The 19,760-nt window shown below is 48.5% G+C and overlaps 1 protein-coding gene across 1 annotated transcript in view; it reads left to right on the top strand.

Moving 5' to 3' along the window:
• Positions 1–19,760, top strand: part of LOC8038365 (peroxidase) — a 264,537-nt gene that overhangs the window by 72,312 nt on the left and 172,465 nt on the right. The window contains exon 4 of the mRNA XM_029989515.3: positions 377–600. Within this exon, the coding sequence (XP_029845375.1) occupies positions 377–600 (224 nt within the window). The remainder of the gene's footprint in view (positions 1–376; positions 601–19,760) is intronic.

Genomic DNA, 19,760 nt, shown 5'->3' with positions numbered 1-19,760 from the left:
TCTCCGACGGCTCCTGGGGGTGCCGATGGTCGTCGGCATATGTGTGCGTACCTTCCGTTACGGTGACCACCGTCCAAGACAATCAATGTGCCTTCGTTCGAAAGTCAGCTCCACTGGGCATCCACCTTCGCAGAGCGGTTCATGATTCCTTTTTCCATTTTCATGAAAGCCCATTTGAGATTGCATTTTGTAGCTTAGCCAAACAGTGATGCCTCATTAATATAAACACCGTGTTCCTCGCCAAACAGTGCGTTATGGCAGGCGTCCATAATAGCGAGACAAAAGGGGGTGTTCCGAAAACAGCGGAACCCAGCCAATATCTGCGCTCTAACGCCCTGGTCATTCACGAAATTTCCTTCGTGTGCATCCCTTTCAGGATGAAGATGTTCTGGGAGGATGAGTTCCACGGCCTGGCACGCACAGACCTTTCGGGCTCCCGTCTGCAGCTGGTGAAGGAGCAGTGCCACAGGCTGAGCAACGGTATCTGCCGGCCGGGACCATTCCGCGAGATGGACGGCTCGTGCAACAACCTCGACCACTCGGACTGGGGAGTCGCCTTCAGCTGTATGCGCAGGCTGCTGCCGCCCAGATATGCCGACGGTGAGCGCCGAGCCGACATCGCGCCGTACGGATAATCGACGTCGCCCACCGAAAGACCGCGCGGGGAACGCAGTCAAGTCGATTAGCGACGCAAAGCTCGCGTCTAGTTCGTGTCTCATATTGACCTCCGCTAGGTGACTAAGATGATCGTGGGTTCCAGCTGTGATCGAAAAAAAAGAGGCCATATCTACACGTGGTGAATGATGTTGATTGGGGCGAAGCTCTGGTGGTGCTGATGATACTGATTTTATTGTTAATAGATAATGCTGATGGTGCTGATTTTTTTTATTGCTCATAGGTAGTGCTGAGTTCCAGGTTACGTTTCGACTTCATTATTACTGCTTTATGGTCGGTGAAATGCAGAGCCAGAGGTACTTCTAGCGGATCAGCTTGCATCCGCTAGAAGTCGTGGCAACGCATCTCCACCGCTTAAGTCAATTGTCCATGTCAGAAAGAGAATGTGTGGTATGGACGCAGATGAGCATTTGACCGCAGCGCCCTCTCGTCTATAAACGTTGAGCCAATGCATGCAAAGTTTAACGCGATCATATACGCTTTTGACCGCAGCGCCCTCTCCTGTATAGACGTTGAGCGGCTGTATGTAATGTTGGCGTGTAACGTAGTGGTTAAGACGTCTGCCTTGTAAGGAAGCCGTCCTGAGTTCAAACCCCCGTGCGGTGGTACGTTTTCTTTTTTCCACTTTTTGAAAGTGGGCTGATCCCGGAGGCAGAGCAATCGATGTGAGTACGGACGCCGGACGGATGGACATGGCTAGACCCTAAGGAGCTTCGCCCCTAAAATGACTCCTAATTTCGGGACGGTGGTTGTCAGTGCAAAAGTCGCAGTTATGAGAGAGTCGAATAAATGGACCTAAGAGGAGTCGCACGCTATGCGCAGTCAACGGTTAAGTTCAGTAAGAAAAGACTCGATGTTGGCGACGGGTCCTTGGAAGCTTGGTTGGTACCTCCACAAGACTTGAGGCGCTCGTTCGGTGCAAAACTCGGCTGCCGGAACCACCGGTGTTGAGATGTTCATTTCACCTAGGCGCATTCGGTCTCATCTGAGAAGCGTGCTTGTGTGCTCGATTAAAACTGCCTTGCCTTGACCGCTCACAGGATGGCCATAATCACAAATACCCACCTCTCGAGATGATTGTTAGGCTTTTATAACCTCATACTAGAAAGCAAAACATGCTTTAACCTTAAAACAACGCTTTTTAAATGTACGTATACTGCTTTTCTAGGGAATGCTTGATCGTCTTCCTTTCGAAACAAATAAAGCTCACCACTTGGAAAAATTTTTTCTACCGTTTATAAAATACTCCAGGCAGACTCTGAGCAAATTTTTGTTTTTTAAACTGAGAAATGCTAGACAAATAATCATACTCATCAAGTATAGAATTTTCAATCCAAGGAAAGAAACATTGAACACTGTCAGAGGTATTAAAGTTCCCCACTAACCACACTGCGTTCAAATAAAATTCTTTCTTCGAACATTCGGAATCCTAACATATCGATCATAATAATTAACATATGACAAACAAATATCCAGGTCTCAAATCTCCGCTGCAAACGCATGTGCACTAAAAAAATACCGGATATTTTTTGTTTCCTCACCTGTTCATTCCTGACATCTTGGTGGAGGTTCTGGGCATCACATGTCCCTGCAGCGTACCCCTCCGAGGGCCCGCAGTGGAAGTTCCACACCAAGCCCACGAAGGCCCAACGAAGATATGTTGAAGTCGCCGCAACCAAGGGCTACCCCCGGAATTTGACGTCCTACCTGCCAAAGTAGAGCAGTCAGCTACCCGGACGACGAACAGCCACTCGCTGCAGACCAAGATCGTTCTACCCGTCGTCTACCTGCCCGCAACCCAACGAACACCGACGACCTTCCGTGGCCAGGCCCACGGTGATGTGGAAAACTGGCTTCAACACAATGAACACGTAGCCCGCCATAATGGATGGACCACGGAGCAGCGCCTTCAAAACCTCCACTCCTCCTTGGAGGGCACTGCGAGGATATGTTTCGAAAACCACGAGGCTTCACTTACGTCGTGGGACACCTGTATCGCCGGCCTGAAGGATACATTCACGAATCAGCACCGTAGACAGCGGGCCGAAGACCTTCGTACAAGAACTCAAAAACCATGCGGAAGTAGTCCATGGGCCTCTCAAGTAGTGCTGGTTAAAAAGAAGGACGGACCGCTTAGGTTCTGCATGGAATACGGGCAGCTGAACACGGTAAATAAAAACCACGTCTATCAAATACCCCGCATCGATGACACGCTAGACCGGCTGCGTCATTCTCGATACTTTTCACCAATGGACCAGAAGAGCGCCTACAGCCAGATCGAAGTCGGCAAAGGGGACCGAGAGAAGACAGCTTTCGTCACGCCGGATGGAATGTACGAGTTTAAGGTAATGCCCTTTGGACTATGCACGGCGCCAACAACTTTCCAGCATGTCATGGACACCGTACTGGAAGGATTGAAGTGGCAGAGCTGTCTGTCTACCTTGACGACCTCGTAGTTTTTTCAAGTGACTTCGCAGAACATTTGAAATGACTCCGAGCTGTTCTCCAACCCCACGGACCGCCAGACTCACTCTCGAGTCGTCAAAATGCCCGTTCGCCTAAGAAGAACTGAGTTACTTAGGCCACGTGGTTAGTAATGAAGGCGTCCGCCCAGACCCCTAGAAAACTCGCGCCGTCGTGGCATTTCCGGCGCCGACAGACAAGAAGGCCTTTCGAAGGTTTCTTGGACTTTGTGCCCACTATTGACGCTTCGTTCGGGATTTCACAAGGATTTCCGCACCGCTCACAAAACTCACGAAGGACACCGAAAAGTTCCAATGGGCCGAGGAGCGGCATCACGCATTCGACGAGTTGAAGTTACGACTGCAGACTCTTCCTGTTCTTGGACACTTCGATAGAGATGCGGAAACCGAGATTCATACGGACGCAGGTAACGCAGCACTTGGCGCGGTACTGGTTCAAGTGCAAGAAGGCAACGAGCGAGTTGTCGCCTACGCACGTCGGACAATGTCCAAAGCGGAGATAAACTTACTCCATGACTGAAAAGGAGTATCTTGCGGTCGTCTGGGCAATAACGAAGTTTCGCTCGTACTTCTACGGGAGCTCTTTCCGGGTTGTTACGGACCGCCACTCGCTCTGTTGGCTTCGGTACCTGATGGACCCTTCAGGACGTCTCGCTCGATGGAGTGAGTCTCCGACTGCAGGAGTTCAACATGGCTGTGGTCTATAAGTGAGGCCGCAAGCACAGCGACGCCGATTGCTTGCCCAGAGCCCTTTTCGAGACATCTCCCGGTAGCGGCGACGACGATGGCGACGAGTGATTCCTAGGCACTGTGAACACCGGCGACATGGCACGACGTCAACGAGAGAATCCTGAGTTGCGCGCGCTAATCGAGCACCTCGATGTACGAGGGGGTACTATTTCCCGTATCTTCTCGGGAGCCCTGCTGTCCATCGTCATTCGACAAGGTGTAGTTTACAGGGAGAGCTTCGGAGACATCAGCGCGCCGTGCCTGCTGGTAATTCCTGCCGACTTTAAGGAGGAGACCTTTCAAGCCTGCCACGACGACCGAACGGCTGGGCGCCTTGGCTACAGCAGGACGCTGTCCAGGATTCGGGAAAAATACTAGTGGCCAAGGCTACCATAGACGGTTCACCTCTACACTCGATCATGCCACGTGTGTCAGCGACGCAAGAAACCATCGCCGAAGCCTTCAGGACTTCTGCCTCCGATGGCTTCTGCGTCCACGCCGTTCTAGCAGATCAGAATTGATTTACTTAACCCTTTTCCGCCATCTGAATCGGGAAACCGCTGGATAATCATCGCCACAGATTATCTCATGCGGTGCGCCAAAACGAAAGCCCTTCTTTCAGGGACTGTTGTTGAACTCGCCAAGTTTTTCATTGAGTCTATTGTCCTCCGGCACGGCGCTCCGAAGTCCTCAATACAGACTGTGTACCGTCATTTATGGCTCAGCTGACGCAAGAATTTCTTCGTCTCAGTAGCACCAGCCACCGTCGAATCGACTAACGAAACGACTAAACAGAACTATCGCCGACATTATCTCCAGGTATATCGACGTAGAACACACGTCGTGGGACGACGTGATACCCAACGTCACGTTTACTTACAACACGGCGGTGCAAGAGACCACAGGAGTAAGACCGTTTCAGCTGGTGCATGGCAGAAAAGTAACGACCATACTCGACGCAATGCTGCCGCACGAACCAGCTGACGATGGAAGTCACGACGACCATGTTGCAGCTCAATAAGCTGAAGAGGTTCGCCAGCTCGTCCGACTCTGGATTCAAGGTTAAAAACATGTGAACGCCACCCGGTACAACCTTCGTCGGATCGACGTTCGCTTCAAGCCCGGAGGCCTTGTGTGGGTCTCAATATTTGGTCCCAATAAATGCCCAATTGCAGTCGTCTCGCTGCGCTCTCGCTTGCTCAATCACCGTCGGCTTGTCTCAGCTTCGTCCTCTTTGGCTGCGTCGCACCGGCAAACGCGGCCTATCTGACACACCACTTTCGGCTTTGGCTAAAAGACGGCGTTTGTACAATGGCGTCAGCTGTTGCTGGTTTCATGCGGCGGTACCGTGCGGTCTGCCAGTCATTTGGTGTTCGTTGCCAGGATGACGGCGATGAAAGCAGTCGTGCTTTATGTGGCGGATGAACGCTGCGCCGCAGAGATACCTGGTGTGTTCTGAGGCCCTTCCCGCATGCTTTTCAACAGGCGGAACGCGAACAAAAGAGTTCGAAATAAGGACTTAACGCAGAAAGCTGCTTTCTCCAGCGCCCCAGAATTTGACGAGCCTTGCACGAAAAGCTTGTTTTGAAACCAAATTTTAAAAAATAATTTTTCTTTTTTCGCATTAACATGTGTGCCTCCGAATGGTTACCGTGTTTGGCTGTCGCGCGGAGGATCTGGGTTGGATTCCAGGCAGCGAAATGTTCTTTTAATTATTCTTTCTACTTGGCGTTCTCGCATATTCGAGAACTTTCTGGTCTGATCGAGGTAGGAATGTTCTACGCGCCGAACGTTCTAGGCCAAATGTTCCAGAGACCCAAACGGCTACAAGAGTTGCTCCGCGTGGCAGGCCGGGGTCAGTGTCGCCCCAGCTCGCGATCCTGCTGTTACGCCGACTTCGACGCCCGCGACGCTCTGTCGTTATCTTTTTTTTTTTCCTTTTCATTCTGGGCACATGTTCGGTCCTTTAAACGTTTCAGTTTCCTCAGTTTTTTTTTTTTTTTGTTTCCTCACCTGTTCATTCGTGGCAACATAGCTCGGTAAAAGCATACAGAGAACACATACACAGCATGGAGGAAGGTCTTCTCAATTTACAACACTCGTTGGTGCCCCCCAATATGAAATGCGAAGCAAATTCCCCGCCGAATATATCCTGAAATGACAAGTGATCTCTCCCACAGACGCGTTAAAACAAATTTGATAAGTGCTGTGATTTCACGGATATGATTGCGACACACCTCACAGCCTTCAGAAAACTATAACGGTTAACGTAGCAGCTTGGGCAAGTTGGTTGCTCATTTTACACACACTGTAAGGCACTATAGCAAACAACACTCACTCCTTACACACGAGAAATAAAGCAAAATTCAAACAAACCGCGCTGACTAACAACTCGTTTTTAATATACTTTGTCTTCTACGTCATGCACTACCGAATTTCTCGAATCACGCGCACCGATCTCCTAGACGCCTACAATTCTTTTCTCTTTGTCAGTGAGGTGTAAATATGGTGTACTAATTCAGTTTTTTTATTTCCCTGCGATATGTTCAGCTTCGATAATTTCTCTGCTTAATTTGTTCCTACCTAAAATTGTACAGGATAGCAGGTGAACATCAGGCCCACAATCACGGCAGTGTATGCCTAGATGGCCAGAGTTACCTCTGGTGCTGTTGTTTTTATGTTCACGGAGCCTATCCTTAAGGCATCGTCCAGTCTGCCCTATGTGCACTTTCCCGCACGAAAAGGGAAATGAGTACATTACTTCCACGGCGCAATCAACGAAGCTGTTCTGATGTTGTTTGGTACAGCTTACTTTTCGGTGAGAATTAGGCGAGTCGACTTGTTTACACAAGTTGCCAAGCTTATTGGGAGCAGTGAGAACGACATTGATATTGAACTTGCAAGCGATTTTCTTGATGCCAAGGGAGAACCTGTGGAAGTAGGGAAGAACAACAGGTCTCGTGGTTCTATTTCTGGCTTTTGGTGTGGCAGATGTTTTCTTATTTTTTGTTTTCAAGATGCTCTCTGCGATCGATGTTAATAACGAGATGGGATATCCGGCGGATGTCAATCTTGAAATTTGCGCATCAAAGTTCTCGCAGGATATTTGAAGAGACTTGTTTAGACATATTTTACGATTCTTCGTTTTACCAGCTTAGAATGTGCCGAATTGAACGGAAGAATTGGGTTTTTACCCCTTGGCTCATATTTCCAGCATATATAAGTGTGTTGGAAATTGAGCCTGAGATCTAGGAATCGGATTGGTCTTTCTTCCAGAAGCTCATGAGTAATTTCCAATGGTTTCAGGCAGTTTTTAAAAGTTGATAGAACGCCGGCTACAGTGGTTGGAAAGTTGATGTTCTCGGCGTCAAGAAAGATAAAAAGATCGTCAACGTACCGAAATACTCTAGCAACTCTGGGGTAGTCAAGCCAATTGTTCTATAGTCTGTCTTGGTGGGCGAGATAGAGATCACTTAGCACTGGAGCTATACGCGACCCAATGCAAACGCCGTTCTTCTGTAGATAAGTTTTCTTTCTAGGTAATAAAGGTAGAGTCTAGATAAACCGAGAGTAGATGTAGAAAATTATCTTCGGAAATACCCGCCGAATTTCGGAAGGCTAGGCCACCAAAAGAATCAATATTCTCTTCTACACATCGCAAAAGGCCGTCCTGGAGCAGTTCGTAGTATAGGTCTTTTCTGTCAATAGAAAAAACTTCTAGGTGATTATGACTCTGCTGCGCCAAAAATTGGATGACCTCGCTGGGGCTCCTAATCAAGAAAGGGTCGTCAATTGTTGGAAGACTTAGTTTGTTTTTTTTTAGAAAAAGGGCGAGTGATGTTTTCCAAGTTCGCTTTTTGGATACAATAACTCTGAAGGGGTAACCGGGTTTTTGGGTTTTGGCACTGAAAAATACACTGAGGCTTAGCAACTTGTTGCGATCGATGTGGGTGCAAAGATCTTTCAGTTCATACGACTGGCACAATTGCCTAGCATTTTTTTTTTGGCCTTACTCAGGGAGACATCTTTATGACATTGAAAAATATTGGAAAGAATCGAGTCAGTTTTCCATTGTCATGAAGATGTCTCCCTGAGTAAGGCCAAAAAATATGCTAGGCAATTGTGCCAGTCGTATGAACTGAAAAATCTTTTGCACCCACATCGATCGCAACAAGTTGCTAAGCCTCAGTGTATATTTCAGTGCCAAAACCCATAAACTCGGTTACCCCTTCAAAATTATTGTATCCGAAAAGGGAACATGGAAAACATCACTCGCCCTTTTTCTAAAAAAAAGACAAAAAACTAAGTCTTCTAACAATTGACGACCCTTTCTTCATTAGGAGTTCCAACAAGGTCATCCAATTCCTGGCACAGCAGAGATATAATCACCTAGAAGCTTTTTCTATCGACATAAAAGACCTATACTAAGAACTGCCCCAGGACGGCCTTTTGCAATTTGTAGAAGAGAGTATTGATTCTTTTGGTGGCATGGCCTTCCAAAATTCATTGGGTATTTCCGAGGACAATGTTTTACATCTACTCTCGGTTTATCTACACTCGAGCTTTATTACCTGGAAAGAAAAAAACTTATCTACAGAAGAAAGGCGTTCGCATTGGGTCGTGTATAGCTCCAGTGCTAAGTGATCTCTATCTCGCCCACCAAGACAGACTATTGAACAATTGGCTTGACTACCCCAGAGTTGCTAGAGTATTTTGTTACGTTGACGATCTTTTTATCTCTCTTGACGCCGAGAACAGCAATTTTCCAACCACTGTAGCCGGCGTTCTATCAACTTTTAAAAACTGCCAGAAACCATTGGAAATTACTCATGAGCTTCCAGAAGAAAGATCAATCCGATTCCTAGATCTCAGGCTCAACTTCCAACACATTCATATATGCTGGAAATATGAGCCAAGGGGTAAAAACCCAATTCTTCCGTTCAAATCGGCACATTCTAAGCTGGTAAAATGAGGAGTCGTTAAATTATGTCTAAACAACTCTCTTCAAAAATGCTGCGAGCACTCCAATTCAGTAAGCTTTGATGCGCAAATTTCAAGATTGACATCCGCCGGATATTCCATTCCGTTATTAACATCGATCGCAGAGAGCATCTTGAAAACAAAAAATCGGGGGAACATCTGCCACACCAAGAGCCAGAGATAGATCCACGAGACCTGTCGTTCTTTCCTACTTCCACAGGTTCTCCCACAGCATCCAGAAAATCGCTCTCAAGTTCAACATCAACGTCGTCCTCTCTGCACCTAATAAGCTTGCCAACATGTGGAAACAAGTCAACTCGCCTAGTTCTCACCGAACAGTAAGCTGTACTAAAAAACACCAGAACAGCTTGGTTGAGCTCCGCCGAGGAAGTGGTGTACTCATTTCCCCTTTCTTGCGAAAAAGTGTACATAGGGCAGACTGGACGATGCCAGTAATAGGCTCCGTGAGCATAAAAACAACAGCACCAGAGCTAACTCTAGCCATCTAGGCATACTCTACCGTGATTGCGGGTGCGACGTTCCCCTGCCATCCTGTACAATTTTAGGTACCCAGGTAGCACGGAAGAGGAAGGCCCAACTTGGGAAAGGTCTGGCAAACATAAGGGCCCAACTTTGGCGCAGTTAGGTTTTTGCACAATGGCACTCATCAGTGCCAAAGTACGGTGCCTAACTATAGCCTTAGTTGGGCGATCCTAGGGCATGCCAAACTTTGGCTCTTCTCTGGTACACCAGAGGAGTGCCAAAGTTGGTGCCATACTTGAGCCATAACTGCCATAGTAAATCCTAATCTGGGAATTCGGGGCATGCTAAGGTTTGACGTTTCTCTGGTCCGCCAGAGGAGCGCCAAAGTTGGTGCCATACTTCAGCCATAACTGCCAGAGCAACACTTTATTTGGGTATTTTAGACATGCCAAAGTTTGGCTTTTCTCTGGTCCTCCACCGGAGTGCCAAAGTAAATTAAGATTTACTGCCGCAGTAAATCTTAATTTGGCGATTCGGGGCATGCCGAAGTGTGGCTCTTCTCTGGCTACCCACTGAAGTGCCAAATAGGTGCCAAAAGTGGCAAAGAAAGCCAAGAGGCCTGCCTAAGTTTGGGATATCTCTGGTGTGTCACAGAAGTGCTCTTTCACGCGCCCCAGAAAAGAATTAAATTAAATAAGCGTTGGAAACATGACGGTCAGATGCCATCACCTCCGTTCCCAAGCAGCACGGCAATACTTTGCAGTATCGTGACAATACGGGCCGAAACTCGGTTCCAATATCACTCGAACGTCCAGTTTGCACCGCCGTTTGGTATCCGGCAAGCACTGCCGTACAGCCGTTTTGCCCCGGCCTAGCGTTCGCGCAATATTGTCCGAATACTCTACGATGCGTCTGCTCCGTATTGGCCGAACGTCGTGCAAGTATGTCTACGTTGCATATAATTTGTCGCATATCCAATCACATATACGGACAAACAAAATTTTATCGATCGCTCCCAGAAGTTTATTAAACCATTATCATTGCACACAGTGTAGTCTGGACCTATTTACAAAGGTCACACTTCTCTGTCAAACGAAAAGCAAATTATAAAACAGAATTAACACTGTCCTCATGCCAAGCAAAACTCATCAAACAAAAAACTGTGGAGATTGGGAGGAAAGCAGGACTACTATCAGAAGCATGCTTGCACTGTACTTACTAATAAAAGAGCGATATCATGTAGTCCTTGATAGATGCATAATCCAAATCAGGCACCCCACAAACACACTCGAGAAAGTAGATTGCGAACATTCCACTGACGTCTCGTCGCCGGCGAAGAGCAGTTTTTGTCGAAGCGTGTCCAACAAACACATCACAAAAATTCCACGAACTCCGGTGAAAAAAATGCCTGTTACCAAAAAATTGGAATGGACGTATTCCGGCCGTTTACGACGAAAAAACACGACCGCGTCTGCAAGGCACGAAAGCAACGGAACACTGAAGAGCGCATTTCGAAAACCGGACCTACTTGACCCGCCGCGTGACAGGGAGAGTCACGTGACAACTTTTTGTCCAAACGTTTTTGTCCTACGCGTCCTACATAGAGAGGTCACGCGTTTCACTCCACCCTTTTGATTTGCTTCAAGCGGGTGTCGCTTTCGCTGACGGCCACACGAAGACAAAAAAGTAGGTGGGTAGGATTTGCAAAAGTCGAGGTCGAAGGGGCATCAACAACGCAGCTAAGCTCCCTCTGCATTTTCGACGCTTTAGAGTAAACCAAAACGAAAACAAAACGTAAACAACTTATAAAGAAACAAAAAAAAAAAAAACTCTGCTGCACAGCTAGAGCTACAGGGGAGAGAGTGTATCCCGACCTGTACAACAGTAGGGAAATAACGGACGGGGAAATCCCAGTCCCTCTCTGGAATGAAATGGAACGGAATGAAAGGAAAGGCCACTTCTGCCGGTGACCTTGTCGCCTTGCCTAGTCTGTCAGCGTTCGGCTACCATTGTGGGCCTCAGAAAACTAATCTCCTTTCTTTAAAGCGAAATGGAAAAGGTGCTAATGTTTTGCGGGCTTGTCGCCATCCGATAGGCCTCAATTATTTCTCTCCCGACTCGCTCGCAGTGGCATCGCGTGGCTTTAGTGCCGGTGAAAATAAGAGCGCAGCCGGGACATTTTCTCCAATGAATGACGATCGGGTGCTGAGAAGCAGTTCTTTCGGCGTCCATTTGTACCTGACCCCGCAGGACAGGGCGGTCGCGTACACTTACTCCGCCTCCTCTCCTTCCCCCGAGAATTCACTTTCCCGTACTCCCACGGAGCGGGCGGGCTTTGAGCTTGAAGCCAAAAATAAATGTTGTTGAAGTTGAAAGATTGTCCTGTCGGTATCGTCCCTTATGTGTCTCCACTTTCTAAATGTTTAAGAAGTACCAACACGCTAAAATAGTACAAGTTCCGGAATTCCATTTTAATTCCCCAAGTGTGATGCGGGAGCGGCGCCACGGAGTCCCGGTCGTTTCCGCTCTTTCTTATCGCTAGGATTTGAGAGTGCTCAATCACAATACAAGACACGCTCAGAGCCACGCTCGCTTTTGCAATGTGCCACCTAATAATAATATCTGTTGAGGAGACGTGCGCACATCAGTCTCGCGCAGCGTTAGCTCGATGGCAGCACTTTTTGTAAAGGCGCATTCACACCGGGGATGTAAGCAGTGGCGCGGTGCGACTAAATCGCATCGCAAAAAAAAAAACAATAATAATTAGATGGTCACTCTGGCGTGCGCGATGAGTGAGTCCAACGTCTTCGTTGACAAGTCGCTTCTCAAATACTCTCGCTCCGAACGCCGTTGATTGGCTCAGCCTCTCCGCGACTAGATCGCATCGCAAAAAGTCGGGTCAGCAAAATAAGATAAAGTGGCCAGCCAACTAAAACTTGATTTCTATTTAATTAAGATGAAGACCACCCGCGTACATCAAATACCTGATCAGCCGAAGTCCAAGGCAGTATGCCTAGTTCGGGCACTTGTTTGGCGACTTTGGCCCGTAGCTGCCAGATGACAGCCGAACTATCGGAAAGCGATGCCTAACTTTGGCACTTGTTTGGCCACTTGGGCCCAAAGATGCCAGATGTCAACCGAACTACAAGGTAGTAAGCCTAACTCTGGCACATCTGTGGCGATTTTGGCCCGAAGGTGCCAGATGACAGCCGAACTATCAAAAAGTAAAGCCTAAGTTTGGCATTCGTTTGGCGAATTAGGGCCAAAATACCCAGACTTTTTCCAAGGGAGGTGAGGTTGGCTCTACTTTGGCTTCTTCGGGCTTTTCAATGCCCTAAACTCCCAGACAAAAGCCAAGTTTTGGCCCAGAACTCGGTTCTACCTGGGTACGAATAGTAACCAATTAACTGGAGAAATTATCGAAGCTGAACATATCGCCAGGAATTATAAAAAAACTGTTTTAGTGCACCATCTTTACTCTTGACAGACAAAGAGAAAGAAATGGTAGGCGTGCAGGAGATCGGTGCGCGTTATTCGGGAAATCCGGTAGTGCAAGAGGTAGAAGAAGACAAAGTATGTATAAAAACGAGTTGTTAGTCAGCGCGGTTTGTTTGCATTTTGCTTTATTTTTTTGTGTAAGTAGTGAGTGTTATTTGCTATAGTGCATTGTAGTGTGTGTAAAATATGACGGTTATTTTACACCCTTCAGGAAATCTGAAAGGGTACGTGAGGCCAATTTTAAAACTTTGACGAAGATCTCAAACCCCTCAAACAGGTTTAGGTGTACGTCAGACATTTCAAAAATGCTGGCGGGCCCCGCTGAGCGATTTTAAATAGAAGCGCGGTTGCGCACAGTGGAAACCGCTGTGCAAACACAGTGAACGTAAGATCCCTTCAGGATGGGAAAAGGTAGCTCGAAAACGCAAGGAACGTCGCGGAGCCTGTACGTTTCCACTTGGTCGCCTGCTTGCGAAAACTCCAGGCCCGTTAGTTGCGCTACTCTGGGCGTGCGCCGCCGTTCCCATTAAGTTTCGGAAGAGTCTTCAGTATTGGCGAATCTCTATGGTATTTCGTGTAACGGCTCGCAAGCTCTGACAATGACTTGCTCATTTGGTGAACGTCTGATCGTTGTCGCATTCAGCCTAGACAGGAATAAATTTGAGCTAGTTAATGATGCCATTACATTCAATACTCGTTTGCTAAACTCCTGAGCAATTTAACAGATCTGCCTAATGCGCTGAGAAGCTGCGGGAGAGGCCGTCAGAATGCCGAGCTCTAGTTGGTGCAATTATTGGAAAGACAAAAACTAGCGTTTGTCTGCACGGCATTCGTCGAACGGATTAGAACGTGGAACGTCGGCGTCCAGAGTTTGGCTCTCGCATTCGAACGCGTTCGACACGGTGGTGACAAAGACAGCTCGGTGTGGGTGTAATCCTTCGAACCAAAGCTCGGCCTTTTGACGTCCCCGTGCGCCCTTGACTCCTCTCTCTACGTTTATTGACGTATTATAAATCGAACGTTGGATGAAAAGTTTTCCAGCGGGAGAGGCCGTCAGAATGCCGAGCTCTGGTTGGTAAAATTAATGGAAAGACAAAAACTAGCGTTTGTCTGCACGGCATTCGTCGAACGGATTAGAACGTGGAACGTCGGCGTCCAGAGTTTGGCTCTCGCATTCGAACGCGTTCGACACGGCGGTGACAAGTACAGCTCGGTGTGGGTGTTATCCTTCGAACCAAAGCTCGGCCTTTTGACGTCCCCGTGCGCCCTTGACTCCTCTCTCTACGTTTATTGACGTATTATAAATCGAACGTTGGATGAAAAGTTTTCCAGCAGGAGAGGCCGTCAGAATGCCGAGCTCTGGTTGGTAAAATTAATGGAAAGACAAAAACTAGCTTTTGTCTGCACGGCATTCGTCGAACGGATTAGAACGTGGAACGTCGGCGTCCAGAGCTTGGCTCTCGCATTCGAACGCGTTCGACACGGTGGTGACAAAGACAGCTCGGTGTGGGTGTAATCCTTCGGACCAAAGCTCGGCCTTTTGACGTCCCCGTGCGCCCTTGACTCCTCCCTCTACGTTTATTGACGTATTATAAATCGAACGTTGGATGAAAAGTTTTCCAGCAGGAGAGGCCGTCAGAATGCCGAGCTCTGGTTGGTACAATTAATGGAAAGACAAAAACTAGCTTTTGTCTGCACGGCATTCGTCGAACGGATTAGAACGTGGAACGTCGGCGTCCAGAGTTTGGCTCTCGCATTCGAACGCGTTCGACACGGTGGTGACAAAGACAGCTCGGTGTGGGTGTAATCCTTCGAACCAAAGCTCGGCCTTTTGACGTCCCCGTGCGCCCTTGACTACTCTCTCTACGTTTATTGACGTATTATAAATCGAACGTTGGATGAAAAGTTTTCCAGCAGGAGAGGCCGTCAGAATGCCGAGCTCTGGTTGGTACAATTATTGGAAAGACAAAAACTAGCGTTTGTCTGCACGGCATTCGTCGAACGGATTAGAACGTGGAACGTCGGCGTCCAGAGTTTGGCTCTCGCATTCGAACGCGTTCGACACGGTGGTGACAAAGACAGCTCGGTGTGGGTGTAATCCTTCGAACCAAAGCTCGGCCTTTTGACGTCCCCGTGCGCCCTTGACTACTCTCTCTACGTTTATTGACGTATTATAAATCGAACGTTGGATGAAAAGTTTTCCAGCAGGAGAGGCCGTCAGAATGCCGAGCTCTGGTTGGTACAATTATTGGAAAGACAAAAACTAGCGTTTGTCTGCACGGCATTCGTCGAACGGATTAGAACGTGGAACGTCGGCGTCCAGAGTTTGGCTCTCGCATTCGAACGCGTTCGACACGGTGGTGACAAAGACAGCTCGGTGTGGGTGTAATCCTTCGAACCAAAGCTCGGCCTTTTGACGTCCCCGTGCGCCCTTGACTACTCTCTCTACGTTTATTGACGTATTATAAATCGAACGTTGGATGAAAAGTTTTCCAGCAGGAGAGGCCGTCAGAATGCCGAGCTCTGGTTGGTACAATTATTGGAAAGACAAAAACTAGCGTTTGTCTGCACGGCATTCGTCGAACGGATTAGAACGTGGAACGTCGGCGTCCAGAGTTTGGCTCTCGCATTCGAACGCGTTCGACACGGTGGTGACAAAGACAGCTCGGTGTGGGTGTAATCCTTCGAACCAAAGCTCGGCCTTTTGACGTCCCCGTGCGCCCTTGACTCCTCTCTCTACGTTTATTGACGTATTATAAATCGAACGTTGGATGAAAAGTTTTCCAGCGGGAGAGGCCGTCAGAATGCCGAGCTCTGGTTGGTAAAATTAATGGAAAGACAAAAACTAGCTTTTGTCTGCACGGCATTCGTCGAACGGATTAGAACGTGGAACGTCGGCGTCCAGAGTTTGGCTCTCGCATTCGAACGCGTTCGACACGGTGGTGACAAAGACAGCTCGGTGTGGGTGTAATCCTTCGAACCAAAGCTCGGCCTTTTGACGTCCCCGTGCGCCCTTGACTCCTCTCTCTACGTTTATTGACGTATTATAAATCGAACGTTGGATGAAAAGTTTTCCAGCGGGAGAGGCCGTCAGAATGCCGAGCTCTGGTTGGTAAAATTAATGGAAAGACAAAAACTAGCGTTTGTCTGCACGGCATTCGTCGAACGGATTAGAACGTGGAACGTCGGCGTCCAGAGTTTGGCTCTCGCATTCGAACGCGTTCGACACGGTGGTGACAAGGACAGCTCGGTGTGGGTGTAATCCTTCGAACCAAAGCTCGGCCTTTTGACGTCCCCGTGCGCCCTTGACTCCTCTCTCTACGTTTATTGACGTATTATAAATCGAACGTTGGATGAAAAGTTTTCCAGCGGGAGAGGCCGTCTGAATGCCGAGCTCTGGTTGGTAAAATTAATGGAAAGACAAAAACTAGCGTTTGTCTGCACGGCATTCGTCGAACGGATTAGAACGTGGAACGTCGGCGTCCAGAGTTTGGCTCTCGCATTCGAACGCGTTCGACACGGTGGTGACAAAGACAGCTCGGTGTGGGTGTAATCCTTCGAACCAAAGCTCGGCCTTTTGACGTCCCCGTGCGCCCTTGACTCCTCTCTCTACGTTTATTGACGTATTATAAATCGAACGTTGGATGAAAAGTTTTCCAGCGGGAGAGGCCGTCAGAATGCCGAGCTCTGGTTGGTAAAATTAATGGAAAGACAAAAACTAGCTTTTGTCTGCACGGCATTCGTCGAACGGATTAGAACGTGGAACGTCGGCGTCCAGAGCTTGGCTCTCGCATTCGAACGCGTTCGACACGGTGGTGACAAAGACAGCTCGGTGTGGGTGTAATCCTTCGAACCAAAGCTCGGCCTTTTGACGTCCCCGTGCGCCCTTGACTCCTCTCTCTACGTTTATTGACGTATTATAAATCGAACGTTGGATGAAAAGTTTTCCAACGGGAGAGGCCGTCAGAATGCCGAGCTCTGGTTGGTAAAATTAATGGAAAGACAAAAACTAGCGTTTGTCTGCACGGCATTCGTCGAACGGATTAGAACGTGGAACGTCGGCGTCCAGAGTTTGGCTCTCGCATTCGAACGCGTTCGACACGGTGGTGACAAGGACAGCTCGGTGTGGGTGTAATCCTTCGAACCAAAGCTCGGCCTTTTGACGTCCCCGTGCGCCCTTGACTCCTCTCTCTACGTTTATTGACGTATTATAAATCGAACGTTGGATGAAAAGTTTTCCAGCAGGAGAGGCCGTCAGAATGCCGAGCTCTGGTTGGTAAAATTAATGGAAAGACAAAAACTAGCGTTTGTCTGCACGGCATTCGTCGAACGGATTAGAACGTGGAACGTCGGCGTCCAGAGTTTGGCTCTCGCATTCGAACGCGTTCGACACGGTGGTGACAAAGACAGCTCGGTGTGGGTGTAATCCTTCGAACCAAAGCTCGGCCTTTTGACGTCCCCGTGCGCCCTTGACTCCTCTCTCTACGTTTATTGACGTATTATAAATCGAACGTTGGATGAAAAGTTTTCCAGCAGGAGAGGCCGTCAGAATGCCGAGCTCTGGTTGGTAAAATTAATGGAAAGACAAAAACTAGCGTTTGTCTGCACGGCATTCGTCGAACGGATTAGAACGTGGAACGTCGGCGTCCAGAGTTTGGCTCTCGCATTCGAACGCGTTCGACACGGTGGTGACAAGGACAGCTCGGTGTGGGTGTAATCCTTCGAACCAAAGCTCGGCCTTTTGACGTCCCGGTGCGCCCTTGACTCCTCTCTCTACGTTTATTGACGTATTATAAATCGAACGTTGGATGAAAAGTTTTCCAGCGGGAGAGGCCGTCAGAATGCCGAGCTCTGGTTGGTAAAATTAATGGAAAGACAAAAACTAGCGTTTGTCTGCACGGCATTCGTCGAACGGATTAGAACGTGGAACGTCGGCGTCCAGAGTTTGGCTCTCGCATTCGAACGCGTTCGACACGGCGGTGACAAGTACAGCTCGGTGTGGGTGTTATCCTTCGAACCAAAGCTCGGCCTTTTGACGTCCCCGTGCGCCCTTGACTCCTCTCTCTACGTTTATTGACGTATTATAAATCGAACGCTGGATGAAAAGTTTTCCAGCAGGAGAGGCCGTCAGAATGCCGAGCTCTGGTTGGTACAATTAATGGAAAGACAAAAACTAGCTTTTGTCTGCACGGCATTCGTCGAACGGATTAGAACGTGGAACGTCGGCGTCCAGAGCTTGGCTCTCGCATTCGAACGCGTTCGACACGGTGGTGACAAAGACAGCTCGGTGTGGGTGTAATCCTTCGAACCAAAGCTCGGCCTTTTGACGTCCCCGTGCGCCCTTGACTCCTCTCTCTACGTTTATTGACGTATTATAAATCGAACGTTGGATGAAAAGTTTTCCAGCAGGAGAGGCCGTCAGAATGCCGAGCTCTGGTTGGTACAATTAATGGAAAGACAAAAACTAGCTTTTGTCTGCACGGCATTCGTCGAACGGATTAGAACGTGGAACGTCGGCGTCCAGACTTTGGCTCTCGCATTCGAACGCGTTCGACACGGTGGTGACAAAGACAGCTCGGTGTGGGTGTAATCCTTCGAACCAAAGCTCGGCCTTTTGACGTCCCCGTGCGCCCTTGACTACTCTCTCTACGTTTATTGACGTATTATAAATCGAACGTTGGATGAAAAGTTTTCCAGCAGGAGAGGCCGTCAGAATGCCGAGCTCTGGTTGGTACAATTAATGGAAAGACAAAAACTAGCTTTTGTCTGCACGGCATTCGTCGAACGGATTAGAACGTGGAACGTCGGCGTCCAGAGTTTGGCTCTCGCATTCGAACGCGTTCGACACGGTGGTGACAAAGACAGCTCGGTGTGGGTGTAATCCTTCGAACCAAAGCTCGGCCTTTTGACGTCCCCGTGCGCCCTTGACTACTCTCTCTACGTTTATTGACGTATTATAAATCGAACGTTGGATGAAAAGTTTTCCAGCAGGAGAGGCCGTCAGAATGCCGAGCTCTGGTTGGTACAATTAATGGAAAGACAAAAACTAGCTTTTGTCTGCACGGCATTCGTCGAACGGATTAGAACGTGGAACGTCGGCGTCCAGAGTTTGGCTCTCGCATTCGAACGCGTTCGACACGGTGGTGACAAAGACAGCTCGGTGTGGGTGTAATCCTTCGAACCAAAGCTCGGCCTTTTGACGTCCCCGTGCGCCCTTGACTACTCTCTCTACGTTTATTGACGTATTATAAATCGAACGTTGGATGAAAAGTTTTCCAGCAGGAGAGGCCGTCAGAATGCCGAGCTCTGGTTGGTAAAATTAATGGAAAGACAAAAACTAGCGTTTGTCTGCACGGCATTCGTCGAACGGATTAGAACGTGGAACGTCGGCGTCCAGAGTTTGGCTCTCGCGTTCGAACGCGTTCGACACGGTGGTGACAAGGACAGCTCGGTGTGGGTGTAATCCTTCGAACCAAAGCTCGGCCTTTTGACGTCCCCGTGCGCCCTTGACTCCTCTCTCTACGTTTATTGACGTATTATAAATCGAACGTTGGATGAAAAGTTTTCCAGCGGGAGAGGCCGTCAGAATGCCGAGCTCTGGTTGGTAAAATTAATGGAAAGACAAAAACTAGCTTTTGTCTGCACGGCATTCGTCGAACGGATTAGAACGTGGAACGTCGGCGTCCAGAGTTTGGCTCTCGCATTCGAACGCGTTCGACACGGTGGTGACAAAGACAGCTCGGTGTGGGTGTAATCCTTCGAACCAAAGCTCGGCCTTTTGACGTCCCCGTGCGCCCTTGACTCCTCTCTCTACGTTTATTGACGTATTATAAATCGAACGTTGGATGAAAAGTTTTCCAGCGGGAGAGGCCGTCAGAATGCCGAGCTCTGGTTGGTAAAATTAATGGAAAG

The sequence above is a fragment of the Ixodes scapularis genome, unplaced genomic scaffold, assembly GCF_016920785.2.
Source record: "Ixodes scapularis isolate PalLabHiFi unplaced genomic scaffold, ASM1692078v2 PGA_scaffold8__174_contigs__length_109621045, whole genome shotgun sequence".
NCBI classification, from domain to species: domain Eukaryota; kingdom Metazoa; phylum Arthropoda; class Arachnida; order Ixodida; family Ixodidae; genus Ixodes; species Ixodes scapularis.
This window is presented reverse-complemented; position numbering and strand designations above follow the sequence as displayed.